This window comes from Leguminivora glycinivorella, chromosome 8, assembly GCF_023078275.1.
Source record: "Leguminivora glycinivorella isolate SPB_JAAS2020 chromosome 8, LegGlyc_1.1, whole genome shotgun sequence".
NCBI lineage: Eukaryota > Metazoa > Arthropoda > Insecta > Lepidoptera > Tortricidae > Leguminivora > Leguminivora glycinivorella.
The window spans coordinates 4,648,459-4,672,859 of record NC_062978.1 but is presented as its reverse complement, the minus strand read 5'-3'; the positions used below and the strand labels follow the sequence as shown (position 1 = coordinate 4,672,859).

The 24,401-nt window shown below is 39.7% G+C and overlaps 1 protein-coding gene across 1 annotated transcript in view; it reads right to left on the bottom strand.

Moving 5' to 3' along the window:
* LOC125228665 (bestrophin-1) overlaps positions 1-24,401 on the bottom strand; it is a 59,784-nt gene that overhangs the window by 23,499 nt on the left and 11,884 nt on the right. Inside the window, exons 4-9 of the mRNA XM_048133319.1 lie at positions 13,151-13,353; positions 12,499-12,855; positions 12,301-12,307; positions 9,435-9,659; positions 6,397-6,637; positions 4,157-4,301 (exon numbers count right to left, since the gene is read on the bottom strand). Of these exons, the coding sequence (XP_047989276.1) occupies positions 4,157-4,301; positions 6,397-6,637; positions 9,435-9,659; positions 12,301-12,307; positions 12,499-12,855; positions 13,151-13,353 (1,178 nt within the window). The remainder of the gene's footprint in view (positions 1-4,156; positions 4,302-6,396; positions 6,638-9,434; positions 9,660-12,300; positions 12,308-12,498; positions 12,856-13,150; positions 13,354-24,401) is intronic.

Sequence of the window (24,401 nt, the reverse complement as noted above, 5' to 3'; positions counted from 1 at the left end):
AAAGGGGGGCTCGGGGGGCGAAGCCCCCGCATGAAAGAAAGATCAACGTAGTATTTAGAATAAGTTGGGTTAGCGTTTTCTTGTGACCTTTAAGAGCAAACAAAGCATGAAAGAATGATCAACGTAGTATTTAAGATCAGTTGGGTTAGCGTTTTCTTGTGAGCTTTAAGAGCAAACAAAGGGGGGCTCGGGGGGCGAAGCCCCCCGCATGAAAGAAAGATTAACGTAATATTTAAGATCAGTTGGGTTAGCGTTTTCTTGTGACCTTTCAGAGCAAACAAAGGGGGACTCGGGGGGCGAAGCCCCCCGCATAAAAGAAAGATCAACGTTGTATTTAAAATAAGTTGGGTAATGGTTTTCCTGTGACCCTTAAGAGCAAATAAAGGGGGTCTATCTTTTACGGATAACTTACTAGGTATAAACATTTTTATGATAATACCGTAATAAGAAGGTAGCCGCTGGTTATTATTAAGTAGCAATTAGCAATAAGTACACGTTAAGCCACAAATGGCATGTAAAATCCGCCTACTTGGAATAAATTTATGTATAAATGTTAAAAGTATTTCATTATTAATGACTAAAAAGTATAAAATAAATTAATAGTTTAAAAAACACTATAAAACACGCTTTTATGAATGCACGTAAAAGCCAAAAATAAATTATGGATCGTTCAAGTTGTCTCTATTTGTGAGCTGAAGTTTAAAAACTATGTGCTTTTAATTATAATATTTGATTGTAAAAGCGTGGGGCGCTGGAACAGGAAAGACTTTCTTGTAAACAAATACTAATCCGAACTTCCTGGCGAATGAAGTTGCATAAGAACATAACGTTTACATATGCCGCCTAAGGGTTACCAAAAAGAACCAAAGATATCTCGTCCACGAACAAGAACTCTGCATCCTGTCACTGTAGACACTTTCCCCTTTTGTACTTTGATTACCGGAAAAAAGCGGCGTTCTAAGTGTCGGTGACTGTCGACTCTCCTCGCTACTAGCGCATATTTTGTCTGAGTTCGACAAACTGGTACCTACTTTGAACACTGACTTTTAATTGATTTGACTGTTTAATGTAGAACCTACTAGTCATCCTGCAACTCCAGTTAGCGCGTCAATCTGTGTAACCTCCTTCCCGTAGCATAGCATAATTTGATTTATCAGCAAGTTATACAAAAAGTCTTTCCTGATCCAGCGCCCCACGCTTTTACAATCAAATATTATAATTAAAAGCACATAGTTTTTAAACTTCAGCTCACAAATAGAGACAACTTGAACGATCCATAATTTATTTTTGGCTTTTACGTGCATTCATAAAAGCGTGTTTTATAGTGTTTTTTAAACTATTAATTTATTTTTTTATGTTTGTTCCTCGATATCTCCGTCGTTACTGGACCGATTTTGAATTTTTTTTTTGATTGAATGTATATGCATACAGATTGGTCCCATTTTTCTCAGAACCCAGTTCTGATGATGGGATCCTGGAGAAATCGAGGGAACTCCTCGAATCTGAATGGCATACATGTGGTGATTTTTGTGTTTTTAAAGGAACAGCATGCATTTAGGTACGGAACAGTGACATTTGGTGCAGTGGAACTGCTGATGATGGCCAGAACGGAACTCTTCAAATCTGAACGGCACGCTTATAGTGACTTTGGTATTTCTATAAGAACAGCATGCACTTTCGTCCAGAACAGTGACATTTGGTGCAGTGGAATTGCTGATGATGGCCAGAACCAAACTCCTCAAATCTGAACGGCACGCTTATATGTAGTGACTTTGGTATTTTTATAAGAACAGCATGCACTTTCGTCCAGAACAGTGACATTTGGTGCAGTGGAATTGCTGATGATGGTCAGAACCGAACTCCTCAAATCTGAACGGCACGCTTATAGTGACTTTGGTATTTTTATAAGAACAGCATGCACTTTCGTCCAGAACAGTGACATTTGGTGCAGTGGAACTGCTGATGATGGCCAGAACCAAACTCCTCAAATCTGAACGGCACGCTTATAGTGACTTTGCCATTTTTATAAGAACAGCATGTGCTTACGTCTAGAACAGTGACATTTGGTACAGTGGAACTGCTGATGATGGTCAGAACCGAACTCCTCAAATCTGAACGGCACGCTTATAGTGACTTTGGTATTTTTATAAGAACAGCATGCACTTACGTCCAGAACAGTGACATTTGGTGCAGTGGAACTGCTGATGATAGTCAGAACCGAACTCCTCAAATCTGAACGGCACACTCATAGTGACTTTGGTATTTTTGTAAGAAAAGCATGCATTTAAGTTCAGAACAGTGACATTTATTTAGTTATGTTTGTTAAGCATATTGAGTTTTCAAGTCAATGTTTGTCAAGCTTCGATTTCTTATAATATAATCGGATTCATGAGGAATTGAGGAAACTCCTCAAACCTTAACGTTATACGTATATTCATTTGTGTTGCCATCTAATAATTAAAGCATTAAAAGCAGTTTTAAAAAATACTTACACATTTCTACATAATCCAACATTCGCAAGTAGCTTTCACCAGAACCCGAAAGGCGACGGTTTTTTTTTCTTAAAAATTATTCGTCTCAAATATCGTACATAATTTATCTAAAACTTTATTTCAGACTCTTCCGATATTTTACAGTAAACTTTTATGTAAACGATTATGGCACAGAACTTTAGGGTTCAAAACTGATGAACATTACTCTAATGTATGTTCTTAATTGTACCTAATATGAGAGCAATCAATGATTAGGCAGGCAAGCATGGTCGCGCGATAAATGATAAAACATCTGGTCCTCCAATAGTGCGAAAGGGACGGCCAGATGTTTTATCATTTATCGCGTGACCATACTTGCCTGCCTGGTTCAAAGTATTTTATCCAATGGCTTATGTTATGGCATATAAGAAAATTGAAATGTCATGACGGATACGATGAACATAGAACTTATGACTCTTATGAGCTGTGAATGAATCATCATCCGCTTCCTCTTACGAAACCATCATAAAACAGTATTAGATAACGTATCTATTATTTATGGTTACATTGCACCAAATTAAAAGATAATAACTATTCAATTCATATCATATTTCAGAGCAATGAAGAGAAACTGAAAGACGATTTGACGACAAATCATTTAAATATACCTAATGGCAATTTTTTATTGTAAGTGTGCATGCATACATACCTGATAAAGCACATAATAATAAAATAGGGATAAAGAGGCGAAATTAAGTCATACTTACCCAATTAATGGACTCTGCATTACTTGCTCATGTCATGAGTCACGAGAAACTTAAACAATATTCGAGGAAAAGTTTTGTGGGTCAAAATAGGTATTTCCTCGTTCTTGTTTATTTATATTCGGCTTGCTGGCTAACACTGTGAGCCACTGTTCACCACGCAACCTGTTCTTCTGTGGCCTGCTCGTTCACCTCGTTGGTGATCTTCATGCTCCACGCACCTGTTCTCGGGCCGCTTGGCCATGCTGGTGATGGTGGCCTGCTCGTCCACCTCCTCGATCACCTCGTTGGTGATCTTCATGCTGCCGCCGCCGGGTGCCCGCTTGCTGGCCGACACCGTGAGCCACTGTTCACCACGCACCTGTTCTCGGGCCGCTTGGCCATGCTGGTGATGGTGGCCTGCTCGTCCACCTCCTCGATCACCTCGTTGGTGATCTTCATGCTGCCGCCGCCGGGTGCCGGCTTGCTGGTCGACACCGTGAGCCACTGTTCACCACGCACCTGTTCTCGGGCCGCTTGGCCATGCTGGTGATGGTGGCCTGCTCGTCCACCTCCTCGATCACCTCGTTGGTGATCTTCATGCTGCCGCCGCCGGGTGCCGGCTTGCTGGTCGACACCGTGAGCCACTGTTCACCACGCACCTGTTCTCGGGCCGCTTGGCCATGCTGGTGATGGTGGCCTGCTCGTCCACCTCCTCGATCACCTCGTTGGCGATCTTCATGCTGCCGCCACCGGGTGCCGGCTTGCTGGCCGACACCGTGAGCCACTGTTCACCACGCACCTGTTCTCGGGCCGCTTGGCCATGCTGGTGATGGTGGCCTGCTCGTCCACCTCCTCGATCACCTCGCTGGCGATCTTCATGCTGCCGCCGCCGGGTGCCGGCTTGCTGGCCGACACCGTGAGCCACTGTTCACCACGCACCTGTTCTCGGGCCGCTTGGCCATGCTGGTGATGGTGGCCTGCTCGTCCACCTCCTCGATCACCTCGTTGGCGATCTTCATGCTGCCGCCGCCGGGTGCCGGCTTGTTCAGCGTGGGGTTGCTCGCTGATATCGTGAACCGTCCCACTGTTCAACAATAAGATCAAATTGAGATGCGGAAGGGGTATACCTAGATAAAGCGTGGATAGTCCGGTGGTTCTTAATCGCAGAGCCTGGACTATTAAATTTATTTGGTCTTTATTCCAATTTTTTGTTTTTCAACTCACAAACAAAACGAACCTAATTACAAAGTAAAATAAAGATGAAATATTGTATGGTTTATTTTTTCTACTGTTACATATCATATTATATTCTGTTTAATTAGTCAGTCCGGGCGACTTCGTATAATCAAGTGGTTACATGACCCGAAAAAAACTACCTACAAGTAACTTTTTTGTTTATGCATTTCGATTTATATTTATCTGTGCGCAGGTTCATTTGAAAGAATCACTGAATGCAAACATATTAATCATATCTTTGCAGAAAAAAAATTTTTTTATTCAAGCAGCACTCAAATGTCGGCAAAACATCCTACACGCTTGGGTGTCAATGATCTAAACACTTACGTAATGTGTGAGACACACCGTCAAGTTCAAGGTGCTTTTTCGGGTTTTGCCGAGTCATAGGTACTAATATAAGAATGTAATGAGACCAAAAAGAGCTTCGGCCGTAGTATGGTTTTACGACGCTGAGACATTTATGGAATAAATATACATACATAGTATTGTTATCGACAATCTAGTATTATTTGATTATTTTCTCTTTGCTATTACAATTATCTTCTTCGGGGAACTAGATTGAGTAATTAAATAAAATAAAACAACGCGCCAAAAGAATATCTACAACCCTTGACTAACTTATACAAATAGTGATATTCTCCCTTGCAATTTACAGTCCAATGTTTCTGCCAAAAATTTAATTACTCAGGCATAGGTAACTATATGTTTAATAACCAGAAATCGTAACTTTCCCAGCAATTTTGATGCGGCATTGTGGCGTTGAATATCACAGGAATATATATGTTCGCAGCCAGATGGAATAGTTAATTAGGATTATTACAGTAAAATGAGCCTTAATTGATCATCTACCTAGAAACACATATATGAATTCCTTTATTTCTACCATGCTTCTTCGAAAATGGAAAAGTTACGATATCTGTTAATAATAGAGGCACATATCTTTTTTTAAAGTAATAGATACCTCCTTTGTGTGTCTGTGTTAACAAATTGTCTTTGACTCAACTCCGTCGGTCTGCACCTGGTTGGGTCTGCACGGGCGTCTGCCGCTGCTCCTCCTTGGAGAAGAGTCTCTTGAGCATGAAGATGACCGAGTTAGTCCTTATACTCCTTATCACGAGCTGCTGCAGTGACGCCATGGAGTTGATGGAACACATCCCTGTCCTGACTCACCTCTGTCGGTCTGCACCCGGTTGTGCACGGGCGTCTGCCGCTGCTCCTCCTTGGAGAAGAGTTTCTTCAGCACGAAGGTGACCGAGTTAGTCCTTATCACGAGCTGCTGCAGTGACGCCATGGAGTTGATGGAACACATCTCTGTCCTGACCCACCTCCGTCGGTCTGCACCTGGTTGGGCACGGGCGTCTGCCGCTGCTCCTCCTTGGAGAAGAGTTTCTTCAGCACGAAGGTGACCGAGTTAGTCCTTATCACGAGCTGCTGCAGTGACGCCATGGAGTTGATGGAACACATCCCTGTCCTGACTCACCTCCGTCGGTCTGCACCTGGTTGGGCACGGGCGTCTGCCGCTGCTCCTCCTTGGAGAAGAGTTTCTTCAGCACGAAGGTGACCGAGTTAGTCCTTATCATGAGCTGCTGCAGTGACGCCATGGAGTTGATGGAACACATCCCTGTCCTGACTCACCTCCGTCGGTCTGCACCTGGTTGTGCACGGGCGTCTGCCGCTGCTCCTCCTTGGAGAAGTTTCTTCAGCACGAAGGTGACCGAGTTAGTCCTTATCATGAGCTGCTGCAGTGACGCCATGGAGTTGATGGAACACATCCCTGTCCTGACTCACCTCCGTCGGTCTGCACCTGGTTGGGCACGGGCGTCTGCCGCTGCTCCTCCTTGGAGAAGAGTTTCTTCAGCACGAAGGTGACCGAGTTAGTCCTTATCATGAGCTGCTGCAGTGACGCCATGGAGTTGATGGAACACATCCCTGTCCTGACTCACCTCCGTCGGTCTGCACCTGGTTGGGCACGGGCGTCTGCCGCTGCTCCTCCTTGGAGAAGAGTCTCTTCAGCATGGATGTAACTGAATTCGTCCTCGTCATAGGAGTTTGCTGTAGCGATGCCACGGAGTTAGTAGACCCCAGTCCCATGGAATTCCGGTCTTCTTTCTTCCCACGTTTGCTGCCCCGCGTCGACACGATGAAGTGGATACCCGATTGGGCATCGTCGTTCATTTGAAGTTGCTGTTGGCATGTTCAGGGCAACGATTAGTTTTGATACGTAACTATGGGGATCCTTGAATCTTGAATTAAATTTACGTAAAAGAGATGTAAGTTAAAAATTGAATGTTAAATATGATTTAACGTAAAAAATAAAATTTTATTAATATGATTACTTGATTAGAAAGGAAGAAAACAAAACATCAAAAAGATTGCGGAAATGAACTGACAGAAATTCAGTGCTGGACAAAACAAAAGAAACACTGAGTTTAATTTACAGCGTAAATTGGCATTTTGATAATATCTAAACACATATAACAGTCAACATATGGTTACGATCGCTTGTTTCAGCTCTAAAATAAAAAGCGCAGTAAAATAGGTAGGTACTCATACTACTCATTCCGACTGATTTTACCGTAGTACAAGTGACATTTAGACATTTGTCCCATCAAAAGCGAGTTAGTTATGAGCTATCGGTGCTAGAAACGAACAAAAGATAGTCGCTTCTATGTAAATAAAAGAGACGCGATGATGTTTCATAGTTCATCGCTCTTGCCCTCTCTTTTATTTACACGGGAGCGACTATATTTTGTTCATTTTTAACCGACGCAAAAACGACGGGGTGTTGTTATAAGTTCGACGTGTATGTCTGTCTGTTTGTTTGTTTTCCCCTCACTAGCTCGGAAACACGTGTTTTGTCCTTTAATACCAGCGGGTAAAAACGAATTTTATCCACTAGTGGGTAAAGTAATTTGACCTTGAATAAAGTCAAATTAACTGCTTTAAAATTGATAAAAGTAGGTGAATCTAGTAATGAAGATGATTTACCACCTGTGGAACTACTGGAAGCAGTGATAAACGCATCTTTTGCGTTGTAGTTTCGTTTGCGCTATAGTGAGGGGAAAAGTTTTGTGTTACACTCGGGTGCAAATGTATTTTACTTCTCGTGTGTTAAAAAACTCGCAAGTTTCGCTCGTGGTTCAACTATAGAATCCTTTCACTTGCTCGTTTTTCAATTCCACACTCGACGTTAAAATACAATTTTGCCCCCTCGTATAACAAATAACTATTGTCTGTGTGTGTCTGTCTGTGGCATCGTAGCTCCCAAACGGATGAACCGATTTTGATTTTTTTTTTTTGTTTGAAAGCTGAATTAGTCGGGAGTGTTCTTAACCATGTTTGATGGAACCGGTCCACTATGTCGGGTTTTTTCAAAATTTTAATTATCGCTGAAATTTCATCGCTAACTCGCTTTAATTTGGTGGGATAAGGCACTCGTCGTCGTCATAGGTATTGTATTGTTGTAAGTTTTACATGCCAATAACCTTTTACTAAGAGTTACACGAGTTAGTCACTTTCCATCATAACGTATTAGAATTATTAGATGCATAGCATTACGGCAATCATGCTGTGTCGTTTTTATACAATTTTACCTACTCTTTGTTATCCATACTTTAGTTAGTCAAAGTTACCAAAATAAAATAAAAACCACGTAAACTAACAATTAACAAAATGGCTTGTAATGTTAGTAACATGTATAGTAGGTATGTAACAGGAAAGTTAAAATGTAAATGTTAGTCAACAACTGTGTTATGTCATTACATGGATTAATCATTATCTAATGGTAATGGCATAGGTACCTACGCAGTAATTAAATGAATGAGACAGATTGTAATATGCAATGTATTATGCCTACTTATGGATTTATGTTAGATTTTTTTTTGATGATCCTTCTCGTGGGTGAGGCCTGTGCCTAGCAGATGGACGTTTATAGGCTCAATTCTTATTAATTATTAAAGGTTATTAGACTTATTAGGGCTTTAGTCTAAAAGGGCCGACTCAGGGTAATAGTCAGGGTCTAACAGAACAGCTAATTCCTTCCGTAAAAAATGTAGTTATGTTAGACTCGTCTGGTTGACATTTTTTATAACCTGTAACTACAGAACTGTAAATTAATAGACGCCAAAACCGACAGTAGAAGTGATTACAATCATACCATACAAATTATAGCCACAATTAGTCGCCGTTACCACAAATCAGGGGGGTTACTACTGAAGTATTAAAGACGTTCAATTTAAGTTGAGAGAAAGGGACACAGCTGCAGCAGTTATATAGCTCCGTCCTTTTCTAACCTGAACTGAACGGCTTTAGTACTTCATGTTAACCCCCCTGGAGATTTTCCTCGAGAACCGAGATAGCCCGTTAGTGACAAAGGATATATGCTCATTTAGATGGTGCGAGAAGTCGCATACGAGATTGACTACATTGCATATATAAAGTACCAGTGCTCGACACTTTAATGCTCAACTTATGGTTCAAAAGTTAGAGGGGGGGGACATTTTTTTTTTAACTTTTGGAGCGATTATTACGCCGGGTTACCTTAATAAAACATTTTTTTTTTCACTTTTTATTTGACCACTTTGTTGGCGTGATTGATATACATATTGGTAAGAAATTTCAGATTTCTAGTGCTAGCGGTCACTGAGATCCTCGGACGAACGGACGGACAGACATGGCGAAACATAAGGGTTCCTAGTTCACTACGGAACCCTAAAATGGCAACTAGTGGGACAGTGCTGAGCATTGGTACTTTTACCTCATGTCCTCAGTGGGTCGCAAACTCGTAATGTAACTAAAATCGTATGCGAGCTCGCGCGCCATCTAAACGAGCCTTAAGCTGTGTACAGATTATGCGAGTGATCGCCGCGCATCATCTGTCCACAGCTTTAAACTAAACAATTAAATTGGCAACCCGTTACACCGACACACCGCCAAGCTCCACGTACGACGTGCAGCATGCTTTAATAAATACGACGCTAACCTCGGGCGGGGCGAACTTGTAACTCACGGTGTGCGAGGGGACCATCTCGTCCATCTTGACGGAGGAGGGGTTGACGGTGACCATGCTGCGCTGGCGGGGCGGGACGGCCACGCGGGCGGTGGAAGGTTCCGGGTGCTCCTCGCGCGCGTTCTCGGTGGCGAGCGTGTAGGGCAGCTCGGAGGGGAACACTTCGTCCCAGTACTCCCCAAGTAACAATTTCTGGTCCTATAGTGGTCGAGAGCACCAAATTAAATCACATTAAATGGTCCTATAAATAGTCTATATTGGTACTGTAGAGCCGATTTGGCGCAATTATGCAGCCATTTAGTGATATAATAGGGCTATAGCAGTATCATCCGTGACGTTTAAGGTCTATAATGGTGATGTGATGATGACTATTGTGCTAATTTGTTGACATAGAGGACACAGTAACGCTATTATAGTATCAATTTATGCTATAGTAGCATTTGAGATTCCGTTATACAGGTTTTTTGTTCTGTAATAGCAGTTGCCGTCCCTTTTAATGCGAATGAATGAAATTTCTAAAATAATTTAATGTGTGTAATATTTAACAAAAACTGTTCTAAACGAGGAACTTTATGAAAAGTGGCGTGTGAACTTGTGAAGTTTAGTGTCAATCAAAATAATTTGGATTTCGTATAATTCCATCATTACTGCAAAAAGGTATGCGATGGAAATTTTACCGTTAAAAGAATATTAGTTTAATGGAGTATTTTAAGTGCGCCCTCGATTTATACCTGTTTTGAATAAAATAAATAAATATAATTTAATACAATAAAATTATTGGCACCATAGTTTCTACTATGGATCCAAGAAGTAAAACATACGCTTTTATAGTTCGACTATGTCACTTATCATACGCATTCACTGCCATAAGCCCGCCATTGTGGATTCAATTAGGGTTGCATGAGACTTTAACTATGATCCAGTTTAACTTATAAGTTCTTTATATAGAAAACAATACTTGTTTTCAATGTTTTACTATAGAAAGATCTTCTAAACAGTTTTTTTTTTATAAAACATATAGTAAACTCAGCTATAACGCTATTGTGTTTTAAAAGAGATACCGAAACCATTATTCCACAGTTCTGTGATATAAAAGAGTAATTGTGACGTATACGGCGATGAGATATAAAAGGCATTAGAAAACGACTATTAACGCTTTTCAAAGCTATATAAACGTATCCTGAAAACTTCATTATACAGCAAAATAGCTCTATAATGGTATTCATATCACTACTACAGTGTTAAATACTGTAGCAGTGTTTTCCAAAGCCACTATATCCCAAAATAGTGGTATAGTTAGGTTTTAATTTCTGTTAAAATACGACTACTAAAAATACTATAAGCGGCTTGTTGGGAACCTTAATAGCGCAAATTGATAGCATAACAGTGATTCCTAACACTATTATACAATAATATTGTTCTTTAGTAGGTTATTTGATCCTGTTATAGACCAGGCCTATAGCGGCTCTATAAAATGGTGATATAAACGTTTACATCACTTCCTAATAACACCTTTTAGCTGTATAACACAACAACTATAGCGGCTTGTCGGGAACCTTAATAGCGTAAATTGATTGCATAACAGTGATTTCTAACACCATTATATAATAATATTGTTCTATAGTAGTCATATTTGATCCTGTTATAGACCAGGCCTATAGCGGCTCTATAAAATGGTGATATAAACGTTTACATCACTTCCTAATAACACCTTTTAGCTGTATAACGCAACAACTATAGCGGCTTGTCGGGAACCTTAATAGCGCAAATTGATTGCATAACAGTGATTTCTAACACCATTATATAATAATATTGTTATATAGTAGTCATATTTGATCCTGTTATAGACCAGGCCTATAGCGGCTCTATAAAATGGTGATATAAACGTTTACATCACTTCCTAATAACACCTTTTAGCTGTATAACGCAACAACTATAGCGGCTTGTCGGGAACCTTAATAGCGCAAATTGATTGCATAACAGTGATTTCTAACACCATTATATAATAATATTGTTCTATAGTAGTCATATTTGATCCTGTTATAGACCAGGCCTATAGCGGCTCTATAAAATGGTGATATAAACGTTTACATCACTTCCTAATAACACCTTTTAGCTGTATAACGCAACAACTATAGCGGCTTGTCGGGAACCTTAATAGCGCAAATTGATTGCATAGCAGTGATTCCTAACACTATTATACAATAATATAGATCTATAGTAGTCATATTTGATCCTGTTATAGACCAGGCCTATAGCGGCTCTATAAAATGGTGATATAAACGTTTACATCACTTCCTAATAACACCTTTTAGCGGTATAAGCTTATAGAGCTAAAAGGTGTTACTGGAGGCTTTTATACGACAAGCGGTCACGCCGAAAACCTTTATACGACATCTATAGTAGCTTTTGGCGTCGAAAACCAAAATTATAGCACTAAAATGTTACTTGGGTGTGAAAATAAGACCGTCATACCTAGGGTTGCAAATAGAAAAAAACCAAATGTTTTTTTCTTCAGAATTTTGAAAAAAAAACAAAAAAAACCGAGCACCCTTGTTTTTTTTCTAAATATGTTTTTTTTTCCGATGAACAAATAATTCGACAATAACGGTTTTTCGTGAGTTGTAACGTGCTTCAATAATAATAACATACATTTTAATTCGATTAACATTCAGTATACAAACGTTTATTGGGAAATCCCCGATGCGGCGTGCAACGCGGAGAGGTGGTGGTGTTGCCAACAGTAAATAGTGACAACTACCAACTACAGATTTCGTAAATGTTACTTTTATAAGACCAGAAATTAAAATTATTTGATTAAATGTGTTTAATAGTTAACATTAAGTCTAAAAAACCGTATAGAAGTATTAATTGCTTTGCAAATTTTGAGATTTCGTACTTTAGAAAAAAAACATGATCCAGAAAAAAAACTGTTTTTTTTTCACGGTTTTTTTTTCAAGCCCGAAAAAAAAACCGTTTTTTTGCAACCCTAGTCATACCCGTAGAATTGTTTGTATAGTAGTTTACGCACTAGAACCGAACGACGGAAAGAAATCGGATGACGGAGATCCATTTTTCAGCCATATTTCGGGCGCCATTTGTAACTTTGACTGCCCACAATCTCCAGTTAATATTTAAATGGAGAGGCATGGAAGAGGAAGACATGCTGCCCAAATAACTGGGCAGGCGAATTTTTTTTAAGTAGGCTAGCCCATACAAGCATACCTGAGTATATACAAGAGGTACACTAATAGTGTCGTAGCTGAGCAACAACCCAGCCTGTCCCCGGAACTTGTTGAGTTCGTCTAGAATAGTCTTGACGGCGAAGTCGTCGCGCACTCGGCCCTCCTTGCGGGCTCTCGTCACTATACTAGCGGCCCATACTATGGGCATCCTGGAAACAGTTGTTTATTGTAAATTCATATTTTCTGTTTGTTAAAATTTCATCAAACGTTCACATTAGGTTCTGAGTTCTGACAAGCCTCTGGACTTACAGTCCAGAAAAGAAATATCGTAGTAAGTAATTCGGTCCATATCCCTTTGCCAAAATTATTTATAAATATACGTAATAACCTGACACATCTGAATTTTCATTGCCTTCTTTTAATTTCCTAACTTAAACTTGGAAATCGTACGTCCCAAATTACTACCTATTTATATTTATTTTATTGTGTGTCATTATTACCTACCAATGTTTCGAAGGCTTAGGAAACTTCTCATTCAGGTTTTCCATGATAATCTTCTCGTTGTCGAGTAGCAGGCCCGCCTCGACGAAGTTGTCGAGCGTGGGAAACCGTTTCTTCACGCGAGGCGAGATCATGCTGAGAACCATCGTGAGGCAGAGGCACACGTAGCGCACGATCGTCCGTCGCATCAGGCGCCCACGCTCGTCCTGGCGACAAATCACTTGACTTTAGTTTTACGTTTCTGCAACAAAACGCTCGCTCCGAAGCTTCGAGCGATTCGTAGGTTTCTGAACCCAGAATGAGAACTCTCTGGGCCTTTTTTTACAACACAGCTATGAATTTGAGAGGCAATAAATAAAACGTAACGGGGAGGGAAAATTACCCATGCCCCCAATATACAGGGCTGGAATCAAATCAATGTCGACATACGTCATACGTCTAGCATGAGTAGACATTTTCAAGTAATGCTTGATTTCCTCAGGACTTATGGCATTGGTTGATGAAACTATAGGTAAATGAGTTCTGCGAGCAATTGCACGTGCGACCAATTAAAAAAACTAAGTACCTATTCCAGGCAGCTGACAACATAGTAAACAGTGTAGAGGTTCACTATCAGAGAGGTCATCAATATACCATAATTACTAGAAACGCCCTCCGGCTATGATTATTGTGATGTATAGCGACAGCATTTGTATTTCACTGTAGTATCTCTATTCTAGCTCACAACTGTAAGATATGCCATCATATCTTTTGATTGGATATGTTATGGACCAAGTGATTAATAAGGGCATTATGTATAATGCCCGGGCATTATGAATAATGCCTAGCTGTATTGGGTAAAGTGATTAATCATTGTCTAGACGCCATTTTTTATCACATTGCCCGGTCATTATGATAATGCTACGTGATCGTTGGGCAAATTGATAATAAGTTTAACGTTTGCATGAACGCCATTTTTTATCACATTTCCCGGTCATTATGATACTGCTACGTAATCGTTGGGCAATTTGATAATAAGTTTAACAGGTTTTTCTGAACGCCATTTTTTATCACATTGCCCGGGCATTATGATACTGCTACGTGATTGTTGGGCAATTTGATAATAAGTTTAACAAGTTTGCATGAACGCCATTTTTATCACATTGCCCGGGCATTATGATACTGCTACGTGATTGTTGGGCAATTTGATAATAAGTTTAAGAAGTATACTGGGTGTTTCCTAACAAATAATGAAATGTAAATTGCGCTTTATTGAATAAGCATACTTTTTAACCGCCGCCCTTAAATATCAAGGAAGGTGGTTCTCAATTCGTCTGTATTTTTTTTATGTTTGTTCCACGATATCTCCGCCGTTACTGGACCGATTTAGAATTTTTTTTTTTTGATTGAATGTATATGCATACAGATTCGTCTCATTTTTATCAGAACCCAGTTCTGATGATGGTTCCTGGAGAAATCGAGGGGACTCCTCAAATCTGAAAGGCATACATATAGTGATTTTTATGTTTTTAAAGGAACAGCATGCATTTACGTACGCATTTTGCAGAGCTAGTTCATCATCTAAGTTTATTAACAATGGCTTTTTGACACCTACAGTGCTATTTTATCCCTCTCCTAACGAGAAAGGGACACTTGGTCATACCTACTAAACAAACTAGACGTTTCACCATCTTTGCCATGCGTGAAAGTACACTTTTAGGATAGCGCTTACCGGTAGCTCTGCCTTATGGCTCTCGCCCTCCCACGACATCATCTATGTCTCACTAAGGCTCGAAGCGAGCTCTGATCTGCGGCCTATGTCGGACTTGTCGTTTAACTCTAAATCATTGATTATATGTCCTATCTTAGCCATCCTTGACATCAAAAGGTCCTACGGCACTGCAGGCGGCTCGCGACGGTGTCCTTTGTAGTTTGATATGAAACTGCATACAGTCTCTTGAACAGATCGGCACGAAAGTCTGCTGAAGCTGCGCCAATCCATCTATTAGCATTGCTACATGTTTTATTATTACTCTACCCAACAATTTACAGAGGACGGGCATTATGTATAATTCCCGGGCGAAATTGAGCTATTCGGTATGTTATTATCACTTTGCCCAACAGAGGATCGGCCCGGGCAAAATTCAGATATTTGGTGTGTCTTTTGCATATCTCTGGATCGTGGACATACTCATGCATGATCGTGGGGCCAAAGCCAACAGCACAGAGGCCTTTTAAGACATTTTAATCTAAAGGCAAGGGATACACGTGGCGGATACCACCCCGAGCGCACAATATGATATGATACAACCGTAGATGGTCCCCGCCAGGTGCAAAGACTATTGCAGTGCAGCACTTTTATGCTACGATGGGAGCTAAAGTCATGGGTTATTGTTTTAGTTGGATGAACTGGATAGAGGGCTATGGGAGGAAACTATCGGGCACCTGACAATAAGTCTCACAATTGTAAATAGACAGGCGGTGACTTGCCAACTCATTGAGTGGGCCCTGCAAAACGGCCGCACACACGGTGCGACAACAGAGCAACACTTAAAGAGTGGCTGAAAGGTTGTCGAGAGGTGAGACTGCAGTAGCCAGATTCCGGTGATCCGCTCAGCAGGCCGCCGACGTTATGACACTTTCCCATTTATAATATTAGTATGGATTCTCATACTGTGTAATTTTATTTGTGTAAATAAAATAAAAAATCTCTATTCTTGGGCAAAATTCAGTTATTTGGTGTGTTATTATTACTTTGCCCAACAGAGGATGGGCATTATGTATAATGCCCGGGCAAAATTCAGCTATTCGTTGTGGTATTATTACTTTGCCCAACAGAGGATGGGCATTATGTATAATGCCCGGGCAAAATTCAGTTATTCGATATGTTATTATCACTTTGCCCAATAGAGGATGGGCATTATGTATAATGCCCGGGCAAAATTCAGCTATTCGGTATGTTATTATCACTTTGCCCAACAGAGGATGGGCATTATGTATAATGCCCGGGCAAAATTCAGCTATTCGTTGTGGTATTATTACTTTGCCCAACAGAGGATGGGCATTATGTATAATGCCCGGGCAAAATTCAGTTATTCGATATGTTATTATCACTTTGCCCAATAGAGGATGGGCATTATGTATAATGCCCGGGCAAAATTCAGCTATTCGGTATGTTATTATCACTTTGCCCAACAGAGGATGGGCATTATGTATAATGCCCGGGCAAAATTCAGCTATTCGTTGTGGTATTATTACTTTGCCCAACAGAGGATGGGCAGTATAATGCCCGGGCAAAATTCAGTTATTCGATATGTTATTATCACTTTGCCCAACAGAGGATGGGCATTATGTATAATGCCCGGGCAAAATTCAGCTATTCGATGTGTTATTATTACTTTGCCCAACAGAGGATGGGCATTATGTATAATGCCCGGGCAATTTAATTATTTGAATAGTTATTATCAAACTGCCCACTCACAATGGGCATTATTCATAATGCCCGGGCATTATGTATAGTGCCCGATTTATCACTTGGTCCATAACAGATACACCATTGTATACACAAACACGTTATAATGCCACCTTGAAAACCGACAGTGATAAGATAATAAATTGCTAATTTTCCGACGTCATTTTAAGATTTTGTGATAACTATTGAGAACTATCAAGGACTCAGTCAAAGCCGAAGATTTTTTTTTTCATTATAGGCTGATCGGCGATTGACCCTAGGTACACCTGATGGGAAGTGAACACAGAGCCTAAGATGAAGCTCACCGATTCAGTAATACCCTATTCACTTTTATTTCTTTTATTATGAATGGGCTTACTCTTGGCCACAGACTAGACAAAGACGTGGCCTACGATGGAGTGAGCTCGCCCAGAAGATGCCTGTTTTGTCCTTGGTACCATTTATTATATTTGATATTATTTAAGTTTATTTGTAACTTGCATTCATTGTTTTACATTTGTATTTTAGTATGACGCGTCTATAGTTAAGAGTACATGTATTATATTAATTTTATTCAACATTAAATATCGTCATAAAGTGGCATCTTCAATGCTTCACTTAAATCAAGGGTCAAGGGTACGCAACGCTTGCATTCGTGGTCGGCCGACCTATCAATAACAATATATTTATTTGCTCAGGGTACAAGGATATTTTTTTTTTTAAGCGCGCACACATACAATATATTTCTCATACAGGCAGTTCTTTTAACACTTCCTTACATAATAACCTTCCATGTGTCCAAGGAGTCTTCACGATTGGTACTCGACCGAATCATGATCAGATCTCCAAGGATTCCCTAGCCTGCCTTGTACCCTGGCGTACCCTTGTTAACCTATTAGTCACACAACACCTTCTCTCGGGTCATCGTTGTTGCGATAGGTAGAGGTATATTTTATTTCATTCAATTTCTTTCACATTTCATTCTTACAAAATCAAAACGTTCAAACCCCAATCACGCAATTCTACACCACGAAAACATCAACATATAAGATTTTCCGCAACTCCTAGTTGATCAGGCCAGGTGTCCTTAGAAAAACTTAAATATTTTTGTTTTCCGTTCCATTTTAAGACCAAACGAATCATTATTTCACTTTCCAAACCTTTCAAAATCATTCATTTAAAACCAACGTTAACTCTTTAGCACTTACCTGCACTTCTCCCAAAAAAATTTCGACCTTTACAATATCTCGCTTTTATATAAAAGTGTTGTCAATAAGCTCAATATTTATTCATTTTTTTTTTTTTATATTTTGTCAGAACCGTGTAAAAAAAGTCTAGTCCGATACAAAAACAACTTGCTTATTCGTAAAAAACACGTAAAAATAACATTAAGTTATTTATTTTAAGTAAACTATATATTTTGACATACTTCAATATGTTTAAATCTGAAATGTACCTATCGATTACTTTGACATTTAATTGTATTACTAATATACTTTAACCAATCTATGACCTGACAACTATGTAATGTGAGCTGAAATAACAGACGGCGCCTGCCGATCCATAAAAGGAGTACACGCGCCGCCGTCATGCGCCATAATGCATAAAGAATGAAAGTATGTCCCTATAATTGTTCTTGTATATCAAATCAACAAATTTAAAAAGTTTTCTTTTAACACACACATTACATTAATTTCGTTATAAAACGGAATTTTATATGGGTCACTTAAAAAAAAATCTGAATCCACTGTCTAATTCGTACATTTTTTGTAACTATTCTTGATTATATCACTTACCTAACAAAACTTAGTAAATACTTAAAACAAAACACAAAATATTAGACATAATTCGATGTCCTTTACATATAAGACACAAATTGTTCACTATTTTACTTTTAATACACACTTTTCCACATTGACGTTGTATTGTCCTCGCTACCGCCTGCCCAGGACCTGAGATAAGGCCATGAGCAATCCATCCTGTGCTGGCAATGCCGGAATATACTGGCTGTGCCAGCATCTGCGTCCAGCGACATCACGACACCAACAACCCCCTGCTGCATACCATCCTTTTTATCCCTTATTTCACTGTGTTTAAATTGAGCCAGTTTATATCACTTACGTTCACATTCGTATGATAAGTTCGTACTTATCATGAAAAAAGTATGTTAACATCACCTCTTAACAAAGTCTACGAACTTTATTTCTCGTCCGGAATTGAACACTGAATTTACACTGTAGGTAATGCGTCCGAAGTCACCGATTTTTATAATTTTTTTTTTAATGAGAAAGTTTCAGCAACTAAATTCACCGAAAATATAAATTTCAATAGTCCACACTGAAGTACGTATTATAATCCATAAAGTGTCCTTCAATATTTTTTTTTAAATTATAATATCGACGCCTGTCCACCCTTGATTTGAAGGTCGCCGGGTTATATGAGTTCGGAAATATAGCCGCCGGCAAGGAATTCCACTCCTTGGCAGTGCGCATAAGAAAAGAAGAAGCAAAGCGCTTCGTGCGAATTCGCGGAATCCGTCTACCAAGAAAGGATGGAAACCGGCCGTGCGTCTAAGAATCCGATGGTAAAATGGGTACGGTGGAATAGCACACTCACTCTTGCTTTAAAGAGACTGAGGTCGTATTTTTCAATTTTAATCAAAGATATAATAACAAAAAAGCGAACACAGCCTCTCTAGCCAGCCAGCCTCCACACTACTACCCAGGTTTCCAAGAAAAAAAACCTAGCTTTAGTATGGTAAACATAAGGAATAAGGACAGAGGAAGTAGATAAAGTTCGAAGCTTGTTGTTTTTAAAGGAAGTAAACAAATTAGGTATTCCAAGATTCCAACGTAAACACCGACGTTTTAGAGACAGAGTTCTGACGCTATGGAGCATGTGATAAGGTCATGTTATCATGAGAATGACACACAGCACACTAATTCTTATCAAATTCATTACTCATACTACGAGAAATAATTAACTGCGAGTAGATAAGCATCTAGCGCTTCCAAATGTATTTTTAAATAATTTCTGATTATAAAATCATACCTAATAGGCTACTTCACCTTTTTTTAGGGTTCCGTAGTCAACTAGGAACCCTTATAGTTTCGCCATGTCTGTCTGTCCGTCCGTCCGCGGATAATCTCAGTAACGGTTAGCACTAGAAAGCTGAAATTTGGTACCAATATGTATATCAATCACGCCAACAAAGTGCAAAAATAAAAAATGGAAAAAAATGTTTTATTAGGGTACCCCCCCTACATGTAAAGTGGGGGCTGATATATTTTTTCATTCCAACCCCAACGTGTTATACAGGATGTCCCACGGCGATGCCACATGGAGGGAAAGTACCTTAAATATCATAGATAGCATAGCATATTTTGCTGAAAGAAGACTTCATTTTATTTTCAAAACTTAGTAACAGTGCATTCAATTTTTTTTTAATTTTTACTATGAGGACTTATACAGGGTGTATTTTGATAGCAGGTCAGTAAGGCCGGTATGAGATCCCGTAGTCCTACATGAAAATAGTCTAAGGGGACCATCCATCAATTTCAAATTGATGAAAAATGGCATTTACAGATTTTGGAAAAAACATAGGTACAGGGTGTGAGAAAAGGGGCATTTTGACAAACTTTTTTTTTGACGCCAATCGATCATTCCTATCCAGGATCAAAAGCTTGTATGGGACCAAAAAAAAAATTCCGGCTAGAAAAGTCACAAATCACGAAAAACTTTTCCCATACAATTTGTATGAAATTTTTTTTTCCACATGGTATTTTTATGATGCCAATCGATTCCATTCCTATTAGGTATCAATAATTGCTTAGGGGTCAACTCACGACAATGCACCAAAAAAAAAAGTTTGTCAAAAATGCCCTTTTTCTCGCACCTGTATGTTTTTCCAAAATCTGTAAATGCAATTTTTCATCAATTTGAAATTGATGGCTGGTCCCCTTAGACTATTTTCATGTAGGACTACGGGATCTCATACCGGCCTTACTGACCCGCTATCAAAATACACCCTGTATAAGTCCTCATAGTAAAAATTAAAGAAATTTGAATGCACTTTTACTAAGTTTTGAAAATAAAATGAAGTCTTCTTTCAGCAAAATATGCTATCTACGATATTTAAGGTACTTTCCCTCCATGTGGCATCGCCGTGGGACACCCTGTATATTGTTGGATAGGTATTAAAAAATGAATAAGGGCTTACTAAGATCGTTTTTTGATAATATTAATATTTTCGGAAATAATCGCTCCTAAAGGAAAAAAAAGTGCGTCCCCTCCCCCTCTTACTTTTGAACCATATGTTTAAAAAATATGAAAAAAATCACAAAAGTAGAACTTTATAAAGACTTTCTAGGAAAATAATTTTGAGCTTGATAGGTTCAGTAGTTTTTGAGAAAACTACGGAAGTACGGAACCCTACACTGAGCGTGGCCCGACACGCTCTTGGCCGCTTTTAAAGTATGTCTTATATGATTAAGTACTGTCTAATTAACCGAAATAAAATATTACCATATTTTATTATGACTTAAAAAACAGCAAGAAATATTTTTAAAAAGTAATCAGGCGAAAACAACACAGTCATGTTAATCTATAGATTATCTGTGCATCAGGTCATTCTACTCGAAAACATTTTCACTTTTTAAGGATGAAGGCATACAGTTCGAATTCGATGACGTTATACTACATCGTTGACAGCGTTTTCGGTGGACAAAATAAATAAAAAAATACACACATTTTAAATCGAAAATATGTAGTCATCATACACTTTTAATACCTACCCAAAATCTATATTAAAATTGTTGTTTTATGTCAAATACTACCGAAGACAATAATTTATTGTGCCAAATTCGATATGAGTCTAGTAGGCTTGTGTAAGTTGTGTAGGACATGTACTAATAGTACAAAAGACACGATTCCCTGCACTGTACTAGACCGAACTACTCGCAAATGATTCTGCTCTCTAGTACATTTAGTACACTCACACACGCGCAACAGAATGGGAGCGAAAGGAGCGAAGAGCCGAGGAGTGACAATGACAGCAAAGCGATCCGTGTGATCCGACCGCAACCGAACTAAAACCGACTGACTAGGACCGAGAGCGCGCGAAAACGACCGATCAGTAGGCCTAGCAAACGACCGATCTGATGACATAAGGACGTAGCTAGTACGAGCGAGCGTTACTGTACGCCGTTATATGCACATATGCACAATTTGTCTCTCGCTCTCTCGGTGTACTACTGAACTAAATATCCTAAAAGAACGAACTAGTACACTTCGGAGATCGTACTAGTTGGGAGCGATCTTTTCAGTGAACGAGCAGGAGCAGGCACAGCTCTAGAGTCTAGTAGCCTATTGATTAGAAGTATACGCGGAAATTGCAGAAATTTCAATATACCATGCCTACTACTTATATTTTAATGATAAACTATATTATATAATCGGTTTTATGTTAGTAGACGACTAATCTTGCCAACTCTTTAATATCTTGCCGACGCTATGATACGGCTCTAAGATAAATATTGTATTTTATTCGTATAATGGTTTTTACGAGAATAAAAAACTTATCTTGCCAAACCTTTAATATAGTGCCGGTATTATGATAAGATTAGTATTTATTCACGCTAATTGCTTAAAAATGTTTTCTTTTACAAATACGTCAGCGACCCTACGTCCTTGCATACGTAATTATGTATACACGTAAAATGTCTACCTATATGAGTAAGGAATGAAAATAAATCTGAGCAAAGCGTAAGCGGCGTAGGCCTACGGTCTGACTCTAGCAATTTTCAATGTCGATTTAGTATAAATTGTTTTTCAAATAGGTGAAATAGGTACCTACATCATCATCATCATCAGAGCGCCTATTAGTTTTGCAATGCAACTAAACTGAGTCTCGACTCTCGGTCCTCGGCTCGGCGAGTTAATGGGCGTTGACTTGACAGACACGGAATAAAATGCATTTATTTAGAATACAATATAAATTATATCAGAATACTCGTAATCCCTAATTAGTACTGTTATATTATATTCTGTGGCTAAATCAAACCACAAACAAAAGACGAAGACGCTAAAATAGGACCCCTACTCAGCATGGGGTTATTTAAACGTATTTATTATTTAAAATTCATAACGAAATAAATTAAATACGACCGTAAAGTATCGTGTTGTGATTTCTCAAAATTGTTTTCGCATTATCACAAAATGCGTGCAATTCATTCATATTTCATAATACTATGTCAATCAGGCACTCGGCCAACAAGACAAGGTATTTACATATCTATATGTAAAAATAGCTGTTGGCTGTCAGCAAATTTGGCTAATTAGATACCTACAACACAGTACTCTATCGTAAAAATTGTAGTAGCCTTGATAATTGTGTTATTACAGCGAAAACAATACTACGAGTATAATATTATAATGATGTGTTGAATGCATAACTCCTACACATGGGCTATAACAAGAGGTAGCTATTTAGTATTGTTTTGTTTTAATTTAATGCAAAGCGCTAGTAATAAATGTCAAATCAAATGTAACGGACAAACATTTTAAGAAACGAGCGAGGAGTAATGTTTCAAACTATACTACTCCTAAGAACAATAATCAAAGATTTCGTCTAATGTCTCAGCAAATTTTGCAATTATTTTGACTAAATCAAAGTGATTCCTCACATGTCCGTGGACAGTAGCAGAGACAAAATACGGCGATGGAGTCCGGCCACGGTATGGAGGTGTACTGGGTCCACCAGCGGTTCATCACCACCGTCACGTAGAAACCCAGCACGAACGACCACCAGAGCAGTCCTCACCTGTCCGTGGACAGTAGCGGAGACGAACACGGCGATGGAGTCCGGCCACGGTATTGAAGTGTACTGGTTCCACCAGCGGTTCATCACCACCGTCACGTAGAAACCCAGCACGAACGACAACCACAGCAGTTCTCACCTGTCCGTGAGACGAACACGGCGATGGAGTCAGGCCACGGTATTGAAGTGTACTGGTTCCACCAGCGGTTCATCACCACTATCACGTAGAAGCCCAGCACGAACGACAACCGGAGCAGTCCTCATCTGTCTGTGGACAGTAGCGGAGACGAACAAGGTGATGGAGTCAGGCCAAGGTATTGTACGTCCCTGTATACCTGCAGCCTTTGGGTTCAGTACACGCAACGGGCCTATAGGGCCCTTCGGGTCCAGTATAATAACGCGTTCCGGGTGATAGTGGGACTGCCTCGCTTCTGTAGCGCATCAGGTATGTTTTCTGAGGCGCGCGTTGATTGCTTTCAGACGACCTTGCGCAAGCGCGCCGCATCCCTGGTGCGCCGGGTGTGGGACAGTCCCAATGTCATCCTGAGAATGATAGCGGACAAGCCTGATTGTCCGCTATTGCTACACTGTGCGGGATTACATTCCCCTTTGACCACCATACAGTGGTAGCTCTGTAGGTTAACTTTATATGTAAATATATTAGATTTAGGCTCCTACTAACCCTTAATTAATTGTCACTTTCATTCATGTATGTACTAACAAAATATGTGTCTCTGTTACACGAAATAAATAAATAAATAATAAAAATTGAGTATTGAGGTGTACTGGTTCCACCAGCGGTTCATCACCACCGTCACGTATAAACCCAGCACGAACGACAACCACAGCAGTCCTCACCTGTCCATGGACGGTAGCGGAGACGAACACGGCGATGGAGTCTGGCCTCGGTATTGAAGTGTACTGGTTCCACCAGCGGTTCATCACCACTGTCACGTAAAAACCCAGGACGAACGACAACGGGAGGTGCCCTCATCTGTCCGTGGTCG